General features: G+C 50.6%; 1 protein-coding gene across 1 annotated transcript; it reads right to left on the reverse strand.

Moving 5' to 3' along the window:
• Positions 1–4,440: 4,440 nt before the first annotated feature.
• MFSD2B (MFSD2 lysolipid transporter B, sphingolipid) lies at positions 4,441–17,869 on the reverse strand. Its single transcript, XM_023619431.2, has 14 exons — positions 17,657–17,869; positions 14,556–14,681; positions 13,336–13,460; positions 12,621–12,744; positions 12,190–12,268; positions 11,959–12,089; positions 9,424–9,514; positions 9,188–9,309; positions 8,641–8,724; positions 8,279–8,359; positions 7,926–8,035; positions 7,410–7,553; positions 6,813–6,989; positions 4,441–5,662 (listed from the first exon to the last, which is right to left on the reverse strand). Exons 1-14 carry the CDS (start codon positions 17,741–17,743, stop codon positions 5,638–5,640), a joined length of 1,506 nt encoding a protein of 501 aa, XP_023475199.1. The 5' UTR covers positions 17,744–17,869; the 3' UTR covers positions 4,441–5,637.
• Between the last annotated feature and the right edge of the window lie 2,830 nt (positions 17,870–20,699).

Consider the following 20,699-nt stretch of genomic DNA (forward strand, 5'->3'; position numbering starts at 1 on the left):
TATTGAGAATATTTTGGGCAAGGAAAGACATTATTTACAAATCCCATTTTGTGCCCAAATTTTTCTAAATATCGTACTGGTATTATTTGATACATGCCATAGATATAAAGTATAGGAAGGCTTAATAATTCAATGAACCACCTATCACCTAATATAAGAACCAGAACATTACTTGAAACCATCCGGGCTCCCTGTGTGTCCCTCCTGGGTTCTCCGCAGGTAACTGCAGCCCAGAGGGAGCTAATCTCTTGATTGTTGTAATTATCGTTTCTTCATTCCTTTTTTTTTTTTTTTAAAGGGAGTTTCACCACAACCACGTATACACATTGGCCTCAACAATATAATGTTTATTTTCCCTTGTTTTTGAGCTTTATGCAACAGTATTATATTGTATATGGTCTTCTGCGACTTGCTTTTTTTCACTCAATATTATCTTTAACATTCATACTTACATGTGTACGTTCTATTACTTTCACTGTTTTGATTTATCAGAATTTATCTGTTTTCCTGCTGTGCACATTTGGATTGTTCCCCCGTTTTATTTTTGCAATTATAAACAGTATTGCTTTGAATGTTCTTGTTACATGTCTCCTGATGCAGGCGTTTGAAAAGTCTCCCTGCGGTCTCTTACCTAGGTATGGAATTGCCGGAGCACAGCGTGTGTGTAAATTGAGATTACTTTCCAAGGTGGTTGTGTCAGTCTTCACTCCCAGCAGCAGTGTCTCAGAGCTCCTATAGCTCTTCCAGGCTCCAGGCTTCTCAATCTACAACACTTTAGTAGTTTTCAGTGGCTTCTCATTGTGATCCTAATTTTTACTTTCAGACCACCATGAGCCTCAGCATCTTTCATTTGTTTATTGGCCGTTCCACTTTTCTCTTTTGCAGAATGTCTGTTCATGCCTTTTGTCCAAATTTCTATTGGGTTGTCTTTTTCTGGTTGAGTTGTAGAGACTCCATATATTCTAGATGTCACTAATATATGTGGCTAGGATCTTCACCCAATTTGTGACTTGTCTTTTCCCTTTCTTTATGGTGTGATTTGTTGACCAAACATTGTTAATTTTAATGAAGTCATATTTATCAATCTTGCCTTTTATGAAAGTTTTGTCTTTCACATTTGTTTCTTTAATCAGCATTCTGTCGGGTACTTGAGGGGGACCCTCTTAGCTCTCCTGAGTTCTGTCTCTGTGTAGCTCACTCCTCTCCAGTATTCTGTCCTTGGAACTCTAGCCACTTTGGTCTCTCCAAACTCATCTTCGCAACTCAGGGAGTCCTCTGGGCTCCACATGGTTCTCTTTACTGTCATCTGGAAACTCTCAAGGCCGTAAGATGGAGCAGTTGTAAGATTAATCTCGTTTTGTCCCATCTCTCAGAGATCACTCCTCATTGCCTGATGCCCAGTGTCTTGAAAACTGTTGTTTCATGTATTCTGTCCAGTTTTTTTGTTGTTTTAGCCAGGAGGCTAGATCTGGTCTCTACTACTCCATCATGGCCAGAAGCAGAAGTCTTTCCACATCTTGTTGATTTATTCCTAGGTACTTTATATTTTTTGTTGCAACTCTTAATATCTTTTAAAAATTGTTATATACCAGTTGCTGGCATACAAAAATGCAATCTGTTTTTGTTAATTTTATATCCAACTACCTTGCTGTACTCATTAATTCTAATAATTTATCTGTAGATTCTTTTGGATTTTCTATGTAGGCAATCATATCACTTACAGAATGACAATTTTGTTTCTTCCTTCCTAAATCTTATACTCTTTTTTCCACTGGCTAGATCCCTTGATGAAGTGTTGAATAGAAGTAGTGATAGTGGGTATCCTTGCCTATTCCTGATTTTTTTTTTTTTTTTTTTTTTTTAAAGATTTTATTTTTTCCTTTTTCTCCCCAAAGCCCCCCGGTACATAGTTGTGTATTCTTCGTTGTGGGTTCCTCTAGTTGTGGCATGTGGGACGCTGCCTCAGCGTGGTCTGACGAGCAGTGCCATGTCCGCGCCCAGGATTCGAACCAACGAAACACTGGGCCGCCTGCAGCGGAGCGCGCGAACTTAACCACTCGGCCACGGGGCCAGCCCCTCCTATTCCTGATTTTAAAGGGACTATTTCATCATTAATACTGATGTTTGTGAGGCTGGCCTGGTGGCATGGTAGTTAAGTTCACACGTTCCACTTTGGGGGCCCAGGGTTCGCCGGTTCGGATCCCGGGTGCGGACATGGCACCGCTTGGCAAGCCATGCTGTGGTAGGCGTCCCACATATAAAGTAGAGGAAGATGGGCACAGATGTTAGCTCAGGGCCAGTCTTCCTCAGCAAAAAGAGGAGGATTGGCAGCCTATGTTAGCTCAGGGCTAATCTTCCTCAAAATAAATAAATAAATGAATAAATAAAAATAATGATGTTTGCTATCAGTTTTTGGTAGATATCCTTTCTCAGGTTTAAAAAGTTCCTTTTCTTCTTGGTTTGTTAAGTACTTTTATGAATGGGTGTTAGATTTTTATCAAATGATTCTGTCTGTTGAGATTATAATTTTTTTTCCTCCTTTACTCTGTTAATGTGGTAAATCTCACTTGATAGATTTTTCTAACGTTAAACAAACTTTGGATTCTTGGAATAAACCCAGTATGTTCATGATGCATTTATTTTTTCAGACATGGTCAGAGTCAGTTTGCCAATACTTCATTTCAGATTCTTGCTTCTATGTTCATGAGTAAGATTAGCCTGTGAATTTCCTTTCTTTTTTACTTCGCTTGTCTGGTTTTGGTATCAAGCTTATTCTAGGCTGATAACAATGAGTTGCAGAATATGCCTTTTTCTGTTCACTCGAAAAGTTTCCGTAAGATAGGAATGATCCTCAATAGGAAGTTTGATAGAACTTGGTATAATCATTTGGGTCTGGTGTTTTATTTGTGAGAATGTTTTTAAATATGTATTTCATTCCCTTAACATTTGTGGTACCATTTAGGATTTCTATATATTTACACCCACATCCATATATACTCAGTTCTGTTATAATGCTTGTTTTGAAAACAAACTTGTCCCAACACAATTGCACATTAGGGAACAATTAGAGCATGACATGAACTTCCTGTTGCTCTGGTACCAGTTTTGTCCTTAGGAAACCCTGGGTGAACACAGCAAACTGGACCCAGCTGTAGTGACTCGCATGGGAATACACAAGCATGCACGCATGCGCACCTCACACATCTCGCAAGCAGCTATGTCAGTTCACCGTGTGTGCTCTGAGCCACACCCATCCGTATCTGCTGTTACAACTTTTGTCCACGTTCAGACTTCTAACATTTGCTAGTGACCCACCAGCTGCAATCCTTTCTTTCTGTTGCATAATCCACACTCAGTGTCTATGGGGATGGGGCAGTGGAGTGAATGGGGGAGAAAGGAAACTAAGAAGACACCAAATTTTTGGTTTTGGTGATGGATAAATGCTAATATAATTTACTAAAAATGCAGGAGGCAGAACATGTGTGGGGAGAAGCTGGTGAGTTCCACTTTGGACGTCTGGTGTTTTAACTGCGTGAAGAAGACTCAGCTGGGCATCCGATCTTCAGCTCTGGGGATCTGAAGGTCAGCAGAGAGCTCAGGGTTAGATGTAGAGTGGCTGGTGTGTAGGTGGTGATAGGGAAGGTCACACGTCCCTGGGAAGCCTGAGATGACTATGGCGCATCAAAGGAAGAAGAAACAAAGGAAAAGACAGAAAATGAACGGTCAGAGATGGAGGAGGAGAGCCAGTAGGGTGGTGACATGCAAGCCCAGGGAGGGTAGGATTTTGAAAAGGAGTGCTCAGCATTAATGGCTACCAGTCCCTCAGGGTTTCCTTGTTCAGGTATTGTTTCACTTAATCCTCAAAGCCATCCCGAGGTGCAGGTGGCAGTGTACACGTTTCTTTCAAAAAAGAAACAGAGGCTCAGATTTGTTAAATAAGTTGAGTAATCACACATGTAAAAGATGAAAGTGGGGGGCTGGCCCCGTGGCCAAGTGGTTAAGTTAGCGCGGTCTGCTTCAGTGGCCCAGGGTTTCGCCATTTCGAATCCAGGGCATGGACATGGCACCGCTCATCAAGCCATGCTGAGGCAGTGTCCCATATGCTACAACTAGAAGGACCCACAACCAAAAATACACAACTATGTACTGGAGGGCTTTGGGAGAAAAAGGAAAAATCAAATCTTTAAAAAAAAAAAAAATGTAAGCAACATACAAACTCCAATCTCCCTTTTTCCAATGCTGGAATTCACCTTGCCAGGCCACACCGCCTCCTCCATGGGGAGGAAGAGGCCAGGTTTACTGGGTTAAGGAAGGAAAGGCAGGTGAGCGCAAGGAGACGAGGCTATGGTGGCAGCTGGTGGGGGAGAAGAGAAAACTAAAAGAACAAGGAAAGGCTGTTTTGTTTGTTTTACGATGAGGGCAATATGAACATACACTTGCTCGTTCAGCAAACGTTTATTCACATTGAACATTTACTTCTGGGCTCTGAGGATATAACGGTAAAAGTCGAAGTCCCTGACAGAGCAGAGCCTGTCCGAGTGTGAGTCCTGCACCTAAGAGGCAGCCAGAAGTCTTCAGAGGAAGTGGAAGGGGACCTAGCCCTAGGCGCTGGGCTCAGGACAGCGGACCCCATGGAAGGGGCAGAACTGGGAGCCCAGGAGAAATGCAGGGGGCAGGTCTGCAGCACCTCCTGGCCCCCCTTTAGGTGTCCGGGCTCCTCTAGGACAAGTTGTTGGGGCATCAGGGCCCCCACGGGTTCCCCGGCTCCTCCGCAGGCTGCGACCCACATGAGCCGCCGTGGCCCGCTGCCCTGCACCATGCTAGAGTCTCAACTTTTGGTCTCTTCCAAAGGAAAAAACGAACCCGCCTCTCACACGGCCTCTAGAAAACTGTGCTTCCTATGCTTTTATAAAATAAAATTTGAGAAAAATATTTCCACAAAAATAACTTTTGTTCATAAAAATGATTGATCTTTGGTGGCTCGATATCCACAAGTAGTCTGTGTCCACTTCTAGAAATAGAATATCATCAACTTAAGAAGGGGAAGGCTTAGGAGACGCCTCTCATACCCCACTCGGTCTTCCCACTCCCACAGCTGTCCCATTTGCTCCCTCTGGGGTCCGTCTGTCTGTGTCTCTCCTAACTGGACACCCGCAGCAGGTCCATGTGTCCCCACTCCGCTCGTTCACGTGGCATCTGTCAGCCTCTCTCTCAGATGTCCACTGCAGCATCAGGAGAAACAAGAGCTCCGTGTGTCGAGCCTGTCAGGTGAGCAGGTTGTCGGGGCCGGTGCTCCCACAGGAAGTCCGCAGGCCAGGCTGGTAGGGGCTTCGTTTTTCCAGGAATAGTTGCTGCTGGGACACTTTCCCAACAGGTCAAAGGTTGTCTGGAGCTGGGTGGTCGGGGGCACAGGCCTATCTGAGATGGTCTGTGGTCAACAGGCAAGAAATGACAGATGGGGGTCCTGGAGCCCAGGCCAGTCCCTTCAGGAGATGTCACTGAAGACTCCATATCCCAGGGAAAAAGATGGGCACGTGTAAACTGCAAAGCAGAGGTGCTAAAGGGCCGAGAAGGAGGGGGCCTTCGAGCCCAGAAGATGCTGGCTCCTGCTGCTCTGGCTCACAGAAGTCTCAAACTTCAAGCAAGGCTGTAGCTGGTACTCCTGTAGGAGGGGAAGAAGTCGAAGAGAAGGATGAGCGTGGAGTGGGGTCTCTGTCCTGCCACAGACCATGGAAGTGTCAGTGGCTGTTCCTTGTCTTCCTAGCAACTCTTCCCCTTACAACCTGTGAATAAAGCCACACCCCTGTTTCTCCAGGACCCATCAGGCACTTCCCCAGCCGTGTGTCATTCCCCAAAGGTAATGCAGGATCTCAGTGTTACTTGGCTGGAGTCTGAGGCCATTCACACTGAACAGTGAAGGACCAGGATGATGCCACTTCCTGTCTACCCTGTGTGGTCCTCTGTATGTAATGTGCTTCTATGTCTAAGTGCGTGAGCATCTGCAAAAATGTGGGTACGTGCTCATGAAAGTCTGCGGCACCAGACGTTGTTACTGCAGCACCTGCTTGGCCTCGGCTCTATGCTGGGCTTTTGGGGCACAAAAATGAATAAAACACAGCTCCAGCCTTCAGAGCCCCCACAGTCTCCTGGGAAAGCCAGTCAGTGAGCAGATCGTCCCCATGCAGTGAGATCCGTACTCCAGAAGGTCCAGAGAGCTGCTCAGGGCAGCCTGTTGGGGGAAGGGTGGAAGACGACCCCCAGGTTTCGGCTCCCAGGCTGGAGGATAGTGCCGTTCATTGAGACAGGACACGGGGAGGAGCCGATTGAGGGAAGAAGATGAGTTCAGTTTGTGGCTCATTAAGATTGTCTGCCATGCTTGTGGGACATCAGGTGGAGATGTCCATATGCGAGCCAGACCTATAGATCTGGAACTTGAAGAAAGTCTGGCGGGGAGGGGCAGCTTCCAAAGTCACCAGGCACAGAGTGTTCGAGGTCAAGCAAATAGATGAGGATCCTGGGGTTATGGAGAGCAAAAGGAACGGGTCAAGAAGGAAGCCCTCCCACATCACTACTCAACAGGTAATCGAAGGAAGGAGACTGGGCAGCGTCAGCCAGAGTAGTAGAAGAAAATCCAGGAGAAGATGGCATCACTGAAGCTAAGGAAAGAGCCTCCAAAGGCAGAACAGTTCAACTGTGTAAACAGCACAGGGAGACCTGCCACTGCTTAGTCAACCCCACAGCAGTGCACGTCGGTGTGCCTCCCTGGGTGTTGGTGGCCCTGCTGTGTGTACCTTTGTGCAAGGGGTGCCCACCTCTGAAAGTGCAGCTGGCGAGAGGTGTCCTGGCTTGGCACTTTTAGAGTGGGGCCGACCATGAGGATGCAGAGACCAATGAGGATCATGCAGGTGGGCACAGCACCAATGAGGACCTTGAGGGTCACCACCACCTGCTCTGCCTGCTGGCAGGCTCCTGCCTCATACCCCGCAAACCTGGAGAAACACCAACCCATGCATCCAGCTCAGATCTGACCGAGCACGGCTCCCTGGGGGAGGGGTCCCGGATCCCCCATTCCCACACTACCCTGAACCTTGGATTCATTTCCTGGCCACATCAGCCTAACTATGGTGGAAGAGAGTTTTGAGGGAATGGCTGGCCAGGGAGGAATTCAGAGAGAACTGAGAATGTGGGGAGCTGAGGTTTCAGAATGGGTACAGCCTCCAAGAAAGGCCCCTCTCAGTCACGTGCACAGAGAAACCTGGGGCAGGTGGTTCCACCACACTCTCCAAAGAGCAGAACTTGGATCCTAAACTCATGGGTGGCCCCTGGCTAGCTCGGGTGGAGGATTCTGCCCTCTTCTTCCCACTCCATTAGTCTTTTGTGCCTCTGGTACAGCCAGCTCTGGGACTCACTCCAGACTGAGAGTGGAGATGCCTAGGGCACTTGCGCCTGAAAGCTTGGTGAAGAAGACATAGGATGAGTAGAAGATGGTCTCCAGGCCTGGGCCGGGCTGATGCTGCCGCTGGAAGTCATCCACTACATCTGGAAGCATGGACCTGGGGGCGGGGCCTGCAGAATTATCCCTTTATCCCCTTGATAGCCACCAGCCTGTGAACTTTCTGAGGACAGAGACCAAATCAGATTCATCCCTGGGTCCCTGCTGTCCAGGACCAGGACTGGCCCGCATAAAGCCAATATGTGTGCTTGAACGCTCCCCATCACACACTGCTATCCACCATTCTTGCCATCCGGTGCTCTTTTAGGAGGGCTCCACGGATGGAGCTACTGGCCTCCATCTGTATTTGGGAGCTCCCCTCCCCAGCACAGGCTGAGCACAAGGCTCTGAGACAACAGGTTGATGTGAAAGAGGGCATACCCATCAGGAAGGACGTGAAGCTCCCATACCCCCTTCCCCTCACCCAGCCTACCAGGGTAGCAGCAAGGATACAGCAATGCTCACGCCAGATCCAAAGGCCACAACGTATGCCACGGGTGCTGTGGGTACCGCAGCCAACAGGATTGCAAAAGGCACCATCACCTGGGGAGACAGACACACCAGTTGCTCCTTCCACCTGCCCCCACACCTGCTCTTTCATTCACACACTCACTGGTCTTTACCAATGACACACCCACCCCTCCATGCCTGGTCCTATACTAGGCACTGAAGACACAAGTGAATACAGATCCACCCCTGCCAGCTCCCAGAAGGCTCAGGCTCCGAGGTCACCTCCCTGCCACCTCCCCAGCAGCCACCTGAGGTCTTGCTTCCTGCCTCACTTACACAGACCCCGAAGGCTGACATCCTCTTCCCAAATCGCTGTAGAACCCACTCCCACAGTGGGGTGCTCAGCACAGCCGAGACCTGCGAGCAGAGGAATCCTCAGCCAGGCCGTCTGCCAGCGCCTTCACCCAGGTTCTCAAAGCCCTGGCTTTTAGGTGGGACGCCCGACCTTGATCTTGCCCCCCGGTTGGAACCAGTGGCTATGAACTTTATGACCCTGGCCCAATTCCACCCCAATTCCACAGCAGAGTCCAGAATGTTGACCATCAGAACTCTAGCCACACATGTCATGTCAAGGACCACACATGTCCCCAACTCAGGCCCCCGAGTGACCTTGCCTCTGCCACCCCAGGCCCTCTCACCAGGATGGTCAGCACCAGGCCCTGGATGTGGTCATGTAGCCGGGAGGCGTGTGTACAGAACAAGACCAGGTAGTTCTGCTCCACCTGAGGAGGCAGACAGGAAGTGGGCATGCACAGGGAGTGGCAGGAACTTGGAAGTCCAGGGCAAGGCCTAGGTCTCAAGTCTGGCCTCCCCTTTGGGACTTCAAATTCCAGTTGCTGTTGCCATTATGCAGTCCCCTCCCCAACCAAGGACACTTATCCCTGACACAGGTATACACCATTCCCAGTCCACCCTCCCCTCGCACAGCTAGGATGGGGTGGACTTTCCACCCCAGACACTGTCAGCTTCCTAGCCTGGGCCCTGACACTCCCCAATTCCACAAGCTCTGTCTAGGTTTCTCTCCCCCTAGCACCAGCCTCTCCAGGCCACGTGCCAGGCACTGGTTTCTCCCTATTAAAACTCTAGCCTAACTGGGGTGCGGTGGGGCCCACAGACTGAACCTGAACCTACTCAGGGTCAATATGGCTGGAGCTAAGCCATTGGGGATGGCCTGGCCAGAGGTACCTGGACAGCTGCTGAGATGAACAGGAAAGAGATCACCAGCTTCAGGTAGGGTGGGTGCCGGACAGTGAGGCCCAGCCCAGCCAGGAAGCTCAGGCCCTGGCTGGAGGCTGGGGCAGAGGGGTCTGCAACACAGGAAGGTGGCATCTTGGCTTGGCAGAGTTCAAAACCAAAGCCCAGGCCCAAGGGGAACCCCGCCCCCAGCTTCTGCTTCCCACACTCTGACCGCAACCCGCTACCTGCTTGTTCCTTCACCCCCAGGTAGAGCAAACCACTGCACACAGGGTAGGTCACAGCAACCACTGCGGCTGCAATGGAGTAGAGACGAGTCTGTGGGACAGGACAGAACTGGGGTGGGGGTGATGTCTCCAACCCATGGAGGTGGGGACACCCAGGGGCAGGGCAGGAGTACCTCTCAATGCAAGCAGAGGGACCCTCGGCCCCCGCCCAGGGACGCTGGGTGCCCCTCCTCTCAATCACCCAGCAGGAGAGGTGGATCTAAGAGCCCAACCTGGTCCTTCCGCGGACCCTGTGCCTCCTGCACACATCCCTGCCACCCTCAAGGGGTCTAGGCTCCCTCTCTCTCTCTCTCTCCCTCTCATTTTTTAAAGCAAACATTCGCTGCTGCTGACTTCTGCATGCCAGACCCTGAGGTTCAATGATGAACAAGTGACCCCTGTGCATCCACAAGAAGGGGCTCTGAGTGCGAGAGGAAGACAGATCCATGAGCAGACAGTTATGGCACAGTGTGACAACGACACAGAGAAACGTCTAAACAGAAGGAGTGCTGTCTATCCTTCAGGGGAAGAGACACATGTAATAAAACCCACACAAAGACACGCATAGGAGTAACAGTCCCCCAGTTCAGGACAGAGGCTTCCTCTGGGGAGGGGAGGAAGAGGCAGATGGGCAGGGCTTCACCGGGGTGCGTCCCCCACAGTGGCACAGGGCCCCACGTTCAGAAGTGCCCTGCATTTGGAGCTTAATGCTCTGCTGTCTCTGTCTTGAAATTTTGATGATTTTATCTTTGAATTTGTGTTTTTTAAGTCAAGTCAATGGGAAAACAGAGCTGGAGCCACCAAGAGGCACCTGAACACTTCGTACCTTGGCTCACACAAGGCTCTGCCTCCTCGGAGTGGCTTCTCACCTCCTGCTCCCCCCTTCTCTGTACACCAGGCCTCCCCGTCCCCAACCCAAGGCCACCGCCCTCCATCCCACCCTCACCCAGAGGGACCCGGTAGCTTTGAGGAGGGGGCTTGTAGAGGCCTGAGTGGGACCTGGCCACGGACACAGAGAGGGTGGGTCCAGGAGGGCAAGGCCAGTGGGGGCCCCAGGCTGGCAGCACGCGATGGGTTCTGAGGGCAACCGGGGGGGCCTCTCACCCACTGCGACCCAGGCAATCTCTGGGTTGGGGCCGTGGGCCATGGGAAGGGGACACTGACTTCCCCACTCTCTCTGGGGCCCCGCATTTTCATTTTGCACTGGACACGGGCAAAGCCTGTAGCTGGCCCTGCAGACGGGTCTGGGGATGGGTACACAGGACTTCACTGTAATGTTTTCTTAAGTGGGTGGTGGGCCATGGGTATTGGTGGTATTATTCTCATACCATTGATTCTCAAATGTTGGTGGGGGTTAGAATCCCCTGGAGGGATTCAAATGTTCAAATGTTGGAGGGGGTTCAAATACATATTGCTGGGCCCCATCCCCAGAATTTGTGAATTGGTAGGTCTGGGGTGGGGCCTAAGAATTTGCGTTCCTGACAAGTTCCCAGCTGATGCAGATGCTACTGGTCCCAGGACCACACTTTGAGAACCACAGCTCTATACCTTTTTGCAAATCTGAGATATTTATTAATTTAGAAACTAGTAAAGAAACAAGAATGCCAACACAGAAGGGTGCAGAGAACACTGAGGACAGGCTCAAAATTCCAAGCCTAGGGAGGGGCAGCCTGTGCCGGGTCTGAAGGTGAGGGCCGCCCATGTTGGAACTCCTGTACGGTGTCACCTTGACTGTGCTGGGGGAATGGCTGGAGGCAGGGCCACTACGTAGGGGGCAGATGCAGTAGCTGGGGCAGCAGGAGAGAAGATGGGGGCAGAGGCCCAGATGTGGCAGTGCCATGCAGAGCAGTGCACTGACTCCAGAAGATATTTGGCCTAAAACATGGACAGGATTTGGTAATAGGTTGGAGCGGAGGGTTGAGAGAAAGGGAGGAAGAAAAGATGCCTCCTAGTGTTCTGGGGGACAGTGATGTCATTTACTCAAGGAAAAGGGGGGAAATAGAAGATGAATTTGGTGGATGAAACAGACGCATGTCCCCCTAATTGCTGAAGAGGCATCTGCTTTGAGGGGAGAGAAAGGGGTGCTGCTCCAGACTTCCCTTCTCTCTCACACTGGGGATGAGGGGCGCCTGTTCAGGGCTGGGTAGGACAGGTCATAGGAGGGGCTTTACCCAGAGCTCCGCAAGGACACCAGACCCTCCCGCTGCCCGGTCCCGTGCCCCTGCCTGCGGCCCTTCCTCAGCCCCGTCCCTTCTCTGGAGGCCGCCTGCTCCCTGCAAAGGGCCTGTGACCCGCTGCTTTACTCAGGTTTAGAAAGCACCCAGGCGGAGGAGCAGGGTTGGAGGGAGGACGTGGGGTCCTCGGCTCAGCGGGAGGAGCAGGGAAGGAATGAGAGGCGCAGAGCGCAGAGCTGCGCCCCCAAACGACGGCGAGGAGACCCGGGGAGGAGGCCCCAGAAGAGGGGGTCCTGGCGGGTCCAGGCCGCAGGGCACTCACTGCGTCGGGGGAGACGGTCCCCGGCCCGGGGAGCGCGGCGTCCTCGCACCTGTGAGGTCCGTGGGCGCCCGACACGATGAGTCCGTGGACAGCGGCTCCCATCAGCGTCCCCGCCATCTCCATGGTCATCCCTGGGGCAGAAGGGAGCACGATGAGCAGCATGCGGCCCCAGCAGCCGCAGCCGCCCGCCCGCCGCCCGCCGCCCGCCGCCCGCCGCCCGCCCGCACTCACGGTACGCGGTGGCAGAGTCCCGCTCCCTCGGGCTGGGGGTCAGGAGCATGGTCAGCGCCGTGTAGGGCACCTGGAAGAACTGGGGCGCCCGGGCGGGGCTTAGGATGGCTCCCTCCGCCCGGAACGCCCCCAGGGCCCTGCAGTTTCCAGAGGCCAAGGCCCGCAGCCTTCCTGTCCCCACCCTGGCACCGCGCCAGGCTGGCACATCCCTCTGAGCCCCTCAAGCCCGGAGCTAGGGGTTGAGGGGCACCCAGCCCAGAGACCAGGGGGTGAGAGGAGCGAATGGTAGATTGCCAGGCACTGGCGAGCAGGTGTGGTCAGTGGGCCCCTCCAGGACACCTACACTTGCCACACACACACTGCAGAGTGGCCACTGGACAACAGTGGGGTTCCAGGAGTCCAGACCCAGGAAGGGGGGCCCACCTGCTTACCGTGGCCAGGGCCTGGAACAGGCAGTAGAAGGTCGTGTACCAGAGGCCTCGAAGATTGGTGAAGGGGGGCAGGAACCACAGGAAGAAGTAGGCCAATGCGATGAAGGGCACGCAGCCCAGGACCCTGTGGAAGCGCAGAGGAGGTGGAGCTCCCCCAGCACCAGGATGGGGATGAAAAGGGGGCCTGGAGCAACCTCAGCCCTCTGGGCATAAGCCCTCTGCCCCTGGAGAAGCCCTGGGCTGGGGCTGGCAGGGCAGGAGCCATGGAGGGGAAGAAGTGACTGACGGGATGTGGAGGTAGCTGAGGGTGGGGCGGGGGCCATTCATTGCAGGAGACTGGCTGAGGCCCTTGGGTGTTCAGTGGTGCCATTCCCTGTATCAAGGACCCTGGAGCACAAGCAAGTGGTTTCTACTCTGTGAGACCCTGCAAGCCCTCCAGCCCACCCCGGTCACACTTACGTCCCTGGCCAGGCCTAGGAGTCTTGGAGGCTTTGTCCAGCCCCGTGCCATCTGGGGAGGGAGAATCCCCAAGAATGTCTCTGAACTGCTGCCTGACTTAGTCTGACCTAGTCCCGTTCCCAGTCCCCTACTGTCCACTCTTGTCCCCTGACCATCCAAGGGTTTTCCACTAAGAAGCAGGGCTGTGACAAACACAGTGACCTCAGGCCAGGGGTGGGTGCCAGAATAGGATCCTAAGGACCGTGGGGCTGCTCACCAGGGCATGAGTCGTCCAGACCCTGTCCTCCTGCTTCTGTTGATGAAGAACCCAGCCACGGGGTCAGCAGCTGCCCCAGACACCTTCCCTCCAAACAGGAGAAGTGACACCTGGGCAGCAGGGATCTGAAAGGGACAGGGAAGGGGAAAGCCAAGGCCTGGCAGAGTCAGAGTCCAGGCCTGCTTGCCCCTCAGGAGAGAGAACTGGAAAGCTGGCTGGGGGCAGAGCCACAGGGTAAAGGTCTAGGGGCCTCCTCCCAGGGACACTCATCCAGAAGGCTCTCAGGGCTCATCTGAACCAGTGAAGAAGGGGCGGGGGAGGGAGCTGACGGGGCACACGGGCACAGTCCAACTGTCACTCAAGCCCCGTCGCTCTTGGAGAAGACTTGAGGGACCCTCATGTGGAGGGGCTCAGTGCAAGAAGGATGCACCTAGGCTGACGGTCAGAGGGAGACTTTTTGTTTCACAATGAAAATGTTTTATTGATTTTTCTGATGACATAAATGATGCACTCATTATGAAAACACTCAAACAGTACGGAAAATATCGAGCAAAGCCCATGCACAATCCCGTCATCCTGAGACAACTGTAAGAGGTGTTCTGACAATCCTTTCATGCGTTTATGGGCAATTTATAATTTTACATAAATGTAACCATATCGGTGTCATTGTAAAAAGTCACGAATACCTTATTAAAAAATTCTTTTTTGCTTATCCTCTATCCTCCACTATTCCCTCCTACAGCCGGCATTGACAGCCTGGTATATATCCTTCTGTAATTTTCTCCATGCTCATTTCTAATCATGGACAGACACATACACACATACAGTCATGCACATACATATTTGGGGCATGTCTTTGATTTGCTGAAATGGGATCATTTTATATACTCTTCTCTAAAACTAACTTTTCTCTCTTGATAGTGCATCGTGGAAACCCCTCCAAGTCAACTGGTACAGCTCTCACCCATTCTTCTGAATGGCTACATAATAGTCCATTATATGGATGCAGCACAAGTTATTATCCAACTGCTTCTCTATTGTTTCCTGTTTTTCCACTACAAATAGCCTGTAAAAAACATCCTTGAGGAGGTTGCCCTCAATACCATTTGGCTTTTTGTCAGGCTTAAGTCAGATGTGCTATCTATCAAGGATGGTGGGGTGGAAGGACCAGACACCAAGGAAGATGGGAATGGGCATCCTGGGCTGCTGCCCACACTCACCTGTGCCACATCCAGCAGGAAGAGCTGCAGGTAAAAGGCTGTGGCGCTGGAGGCCACCTGGTTGGGGACCCCGCCAAGGCCATAGCACAGTTTTGTACAGAATGAGAGGCGACCAGCTCTGCTGTCCTGGGGGAGACACAGGAGCTAAGCCCTCACCCGAAAGACACACGACAGCTCCCCATCCCTCACTTCCATAAGCATCCTGAGATCCCTATGTCTTGAGGGCTTTTCTAGTGACCTCTCGGTCCTAATTTGCCCCAATCATCTTAAAAGGAAGTGAGACAAAAAAGGAAAAAAAAATCTAAACCATGACCTCTAAATGTTTCTAGGGGAAGTTCTTCCTTATCTCGTGCCCTCAGTGCTTCCTGCTGCAGTATTCTATTTTCTGAGCCAGCAAGCCAGGGCCAACTGGGCGTCAGGAGATGGGGGCTTGGGCCCTTTCTTTGCCACTAACTCCCTGTGTGACCTTGAATAAATCACTTTTTCTCTCTAAGCCGTCAAATGGAATAGTCCCTCCAACTTCGCAGGCTTGATTAGATGAGCAAATGAGGCGAGGCCTCTGGGAGCTGACCATTAAACATGCAGGACTTTTGCAAGCCAGCTGTTGAACTGCTGGCAGCCTGAAATCAGGCATGGTAAGAGTATTTACACCACTGAAATCAGCAAACATCACAAATCAGAGCTTTTTTTCTTTCTTTCTTCCCTAGAGAGACTGTTTACCAGCCCACCAATGAAATGAACCAATGTTGCTGACCCCCAAATGTAGATATATCACAAGGCCTAAGCTATTCAGCCAACTCCAGACTGGAATATTCGACTGCCCACTCACAGCCCCACATGGTTGCCTAACAGGCATTTCAGCTTAGCATGGCCAAAACACAGCTCCCGACTTCCTTCCCATTGTCTAAACCAGCTTCTAACCCTGTTGTCCCCAGTGCATAAATGGCCCTGGGTCCACTCAGGAGCTCAGGCCACAAGCCTGGGGGCCACCCATGAGTCCTCGTCCCAATCCTCCATCAGTGAGAGCCTCCGAAGTGGCTTCCCTGCTTCTGCTCTCGTTCCCTCCTCTCGACTCTCTGTCCAGCAGCCAAAGCAATCTTTTCCTAACATAAGTCAGACCGTGTCTCCTCTCTGCTTAAAATTCTCCTACAACTTGCCATTACAGTTTGAATAACACTCAAGCCCTTACCACAGAGCCTACGGGAGTCCACCCAATCGCTCCCCACTCTCTTTTCTACCTCACTTCAGACAGTTCTCCTCAACCATGGTAGCCTGCTTCCTATTCCTCCAAATGACCATGCCTGTCTCTGCCTCAGAGCCTTTGCATTTCCTGTTCCATCTGTCTGGAAGGTTCTTTCTCCAGGTCTTTGCAGAGCTGACTCCTTGTCATTCAGGTCTACACCTAAATGTCATCTCCTCCAAGAGGCCTTCCCTGACCACCCAAGTCCCTCTCTCAATTGTACTTACTACCTGCTATGTTCTCATTTATTTCCTGCCTCTCTCCACCAGAATATAAGCTCTCTGAGAGCATGAACCATAGCTTTTAGTCACCACTGTGTCCCCAGTACCTAGAACAATACTTGGCACAGAGCAGATGCTCAATATATATTTATTGAAGGAATAAATGCCATGAAGACACTGGGTAAAGTGCTATTTCTTCAAAAGATGCTGGGACTCCTTCCTTCTCATCCTTCTCTCAGGAGTAGGGGGGGAGTGGAGACAACTCTGGCCTCACCCACTTTGGTATCTTGCAGGACACCCCAAACGGGCTCTTTTGAAGGGAAGGTCTTTCCAGATAAGGGTTTATCACATCCTTTGCACACTCTTCCTACCCACAGAAGAAAACCGCACATGAGGTGGGTTGTGGTCTACTTTTCTGACATTTGTGTGAACATTATTTCAACTTCCAGAAAACTTAACAACAGGCAGACTCCAACATGACAGCCCTTCCTCCAACCCCATAATGGGATCCTTATTTCCCCTTAAACACACCTAGCAAGCTTCTGGCACATAGAGGGCACTCAAAAGATAGAAAACAAACTCCAGCTGAAACGAAGTGTATGATGCAATCTTGGAATCTTTGCCTACCTGTCAACTGAGCACAAGTTTTAGAATTAGACAAACCTGGCTTCAAATTCTGCGGCTGCCATTTCTAGCTGTGTGACCCAAGGCAAGGTACTTAAGATAGCTGAGTTTCAGCTTCCTCATTTGTAAAAAAGGGTGATACACCTCAGGGCTGTTTGTTAGGAGAATTAAATGCTGGCGCTTCATTGGCAATGTTAGTTTTCCCTCTTGCCATTAATCTCACGCCAAATTTCTAAATTTCACTGGGAAATGCGAGTCCCCAGGGAGCCCCCTTTTCTCAGTTTCTTTGTTGGGGGCCACAAGCCTTTGCTCTGAGGAGCCAGAAAGGAAGCACTGAGTCAACATAGGGGATTGAGGTGGTGAAGTGAAGCCACCAACAACGAACGCCTTCACCGGGAGCGGGGTGGACTTTCGCATCAGCAGAAAGCTCGGAGGTCCTAACTCCTCGCCAGCACAGCCACCCTTGCCAGCACGCACCCCAGCCCCATCACCCCTGGTTGCCACGTGCCCTCTACCCTCACTCCTGGCCTGGTTGCCAGGAAGGACATCTCGGGACAGTCCCCCTGGTGCCTGGACCATGCCGGGGTTTGAGAGGGTGGCTAGGCCCACACCACCTGCCTGGAGACTGGGGCAGCCTCCTCACGCACAGCTGAAAGTCCTACCGGCCCAGCGTTCAGGAGACCTTTGGAAAGACCCGGAGTATGGTGGCCAAAAGCCCTAGACGGGGACTCAGGAGACCAGAGACTGGCCCCGGTCCTGCCTGACTAGGTGAATGGATCCAGCACGTTCCTTTACTTGTCCAGGACTCAGCCTCCTATTCTCTCTGGGGCTCGCGAATATCCTCCGCTCTCAGCGCAGGCAGTTCAAAAGCTCGAAGGCTGGCCCGAAGAGGCCGCCGCGCTGCCCTCGGCTGGACAGGGCCCTGCAGCCCCTCGGCCGCGGCCCCGCGCAGGAGCCCAGCGCCCGTCTCTCCGCCCGGCTCAGCCCCAGCTCCCCTCGCCCCCCCGGGCGCTCACCGAGCCGGGCTCCGAGGGGTGCGCTCCCGGCTGGGGCGCCGGCGCCTCCACGGCCGGGGCCGGGGTCCCTCCGGGGGACGCCGCCATCGCGCGCAGCAGCTCCGACTGCGGCCGGGCCCTTCGGAGTTCCCGCCCGGCCGGCTGCGCGGAGAGGGCGGCTCCCGGGCCGGGGGCGCGGCCGGGCGAGGGCGGGCCAGAGGGCGCCCCCGGACCGCGGGCACCGCGCCGCAACCGGGGACCCGCGAAGCGCGCGGCTGGGTCTCCCCAAAGGGGAAAACGCCGAGCGCCCACATTCGCTGGAGGGAAAGGCCAGGAAGTCCCTGAGGACCGCTTTCCTCGGGGCATGTCCCCGAGGGAGCGAGCGCCAGCCCCGGTCGGCGATAAACTGTCTTGGGTGAAAGTCGGCAAATAAACTTATTTGAAAAACGAAGCAACAGAATTGACTTGTTTAGACGAAGTTACGGCTGAACAGGCTTACAACCGGCAAAATTTGATGTTGGATGCCTGAAACACTTTCCAGCCTCACGGAGATGATGGGTATAGCCAAGTAACAGTTCTGGCCAGTGAATGAAAGCAGACTGGGCATGCAATTTCCCAGCAAGGTCCCTAGAAGGAGAGGGTCACACTGTACACAAAACTTAACTGAAAATGCATCACAGACCTAAGTGTAAAGGCTAAAACTTCTATAAAACTCTTCAAACAATTGTTTCTCAGGAAACCACAAGCACAAGTTGGACTATATCTAAATGAAAAATTTTGTGCAGCAAACCATCCAACAAGTGAAAAGACAACCCACAGAATGGGAGAAAATATCTGCAAATCAGAAGGACTTCTATTGGAATATAACTCTCACAACTCAACAGTAGAAAGACAACCCAATTTAAAAATGGGCAAAGAATTTCAACAGATTTCTCCAAAGACAGACAAATGGACAATAAGCACATGAAAAGATGCTCAAGTCATTAGAGAAATACAAAACCACAAGATGCCACTCCATTAGGATGGCTATAATTAAGAAGACTGACAATAATAAGCACTGGGGAGGATGTGGAGAAATGAGACATTGCTGGTGGGCATGTAACCTGGTGCATTTGGAAATGGTTTGGAAAACTTGGGCAGTTCTTCAGAAAGTGAAACATGGAATTAGCATATGACCCAGGAATTCCACTCCTAAGTATGTACCCTAGAGAAATGAAAACACATTCACACAAAAACTTGGAAACAAATATTCGTCGCAATACTACTTATAATAGCCAAAAAGTGGAAACAACCCAAATGTCCATCAACTGATGGATAAATAAAACATGGTAGGTGCATCCATACAAGGGACTACTATTTGACAATAAAAATGACATAGATGAAACTTGAAAACATTAAGTGGAAAGTCACCAGTCACAAAAGACCACATATTGTATGATTCTATTTATATGAAATGTTCAGAATAAATTCATAGATTGTAGAACTGCGGCTGCCTAGAACGGAGGGTGGAGAATGATCGCTAAGGTATAGGGTTTCTTTCAGAGGGGATGAAAATGTTTTAAAACTAGATTGTGGTGATGGTTGCAGAATCCTGTGAATATACTAAAAATCACTGAATTGTCCACTTTAAACAGGTGAATTCTAAGGTATGTAAATTACATCTTGACAAAGTTTCTTGTTTTTGTCTTTTTAAAGGAAAGGGGTGTGCTGCTTCCTACTGGTTGAAATGCAAAGATGATGGCTGATGCCAGCAAAGCTATCCTGAGATCTCTAGTTAACTCATGCTGAGGTTGGCAGATTAACAACACGAGAGTCTGATGACTTCATGAAGTTGATCTACCAGCCCTAAACAGCTTCCCCGCAAACTTTTGCACAGGAAATAAATAAAATCTTATTTTGTAAGCCACCATTATTGTGGATTGTGTCACAGCTAAATATAATCCTCCAGTATACACTATCCACTCTAAAGCAAGTCATTCTATTTTCTATGCCTCAATTCTTGAAAATTGAGGTTGACAATGAATGTAATTGACACATTAGTTTCAGGTATACAATGTAATGATTTGATACTTGTGTATATTGTGAAATATGCCTCAATTCTCTAATCTACAAAATGGGTACCCTGTTTCCTTGATTGCAGCCCTACCAATAGTGGATAATTGGATTATGCATGTGCTAGATATTTAATTTCTTGGAAACCAAACATAAGCTCAAGCTGCAGTTTTTTTGGATAATCTACTTTTAAATAGATCATTTTATATGCATTTTTAGTAGCTGGAAACACTTCATTCCCCAAACGCATACTTTATTGCATATACTACCACAATTTTATTTTTTGAGGAAGATTAGCCCTGAGCTAACACCTGTGGCCAATCCTCCTCTTTTTGCTGAGGAAGACTGGCCCTGAGCCAACATCTGTACCCATCTTCCTCTACTTTATGTGCAGGATGCCTACCACAGCATGGCTTGTCAAGTGGTGCCATGTCCACACCCGGGATCTGAACTGGTGAACCCCAGCCGCCAAAGCAGAACAGTCGAACTTAACCGCTGCGCCAACGGGCCAGCCCTCCCCCCCAACCCCCGCCAATTTTAATTTTGAAAGGAAATGGGTAAAAACCCCACAATCCCATCTTTTTTTTTGCACAAGAATGTAATTAAAATAAAAGACATTTGTTCCTAACAGCTATTTTTCTACTTAAAGTGATGGTATGTTCCTAATGTAATTTTCAGTTAAAAACAAATGTTAGATTTCAATAAAATAGCAGGATTACAAGAAGCCTGTCTTTTAATTAAAACAATACTAAAAACCGATACTTAAAAATATCTGAAAGGATGCACACCAAAATGTTATTAGTGGTTATCTTTGAATGGTGGAGTAATAGGTATTTTAAAGATCATTTTAGCATATCTGCATTTTATAATTTTCTACAGTGAACATGAATTATCTTTGCAAAAAAATACATTTAAAACAAATGATAGGGCCAGCCCCAGTGGCCTAGTGGTTCAGTTCAGCAGACTTTGCTTCAGTGGCCCAGGGTTCAGTTCCTAGGTGCGGATTTAACCC

The sequence above is a fragment of the Equus caballus genome, chromosome 15, assembly GCF_041296265.1.
Source record: "Equus caballus isolate H_3958 breed thoroughbred chromosome 15, TB-T2T, whole genome shotgun sequence".
Taxonomy (NCBI): Eukaryota; Metazoa; Chordata; class Mammalia; order Perissodactyla; family Equidae; genus Equus; species Equus caballus.

What these genes read in the sequence shown, in the direction of transcription:
- MFSD2B (XM_023619431.2), bottom strand. Translation starts at nt 17,743, where the DNA reads ATGGCGGCGTCCCCCGGAGGGACCCCGGCCCCGGCCGTGGAGGCGCCG. An exon ending in ACCCCTCGGAGCCCGGCTCG is followed by an intron (nt 14,682 to 17,656) that starts GTGAGCGCCCGG and finishes TGTCTCCCCCAG; the next exon opens with GACAGCAGAGCTGGTCGCCT. An exon ending in GGACTCTGCCACCGCGTACC is followed by an intron (nt 12,090 to 12,189) that starts GTGAGTGCGGGC and finishes CTTCTGCCCCAG; the next exon opens with GGATGACCATGGAGATGGCG.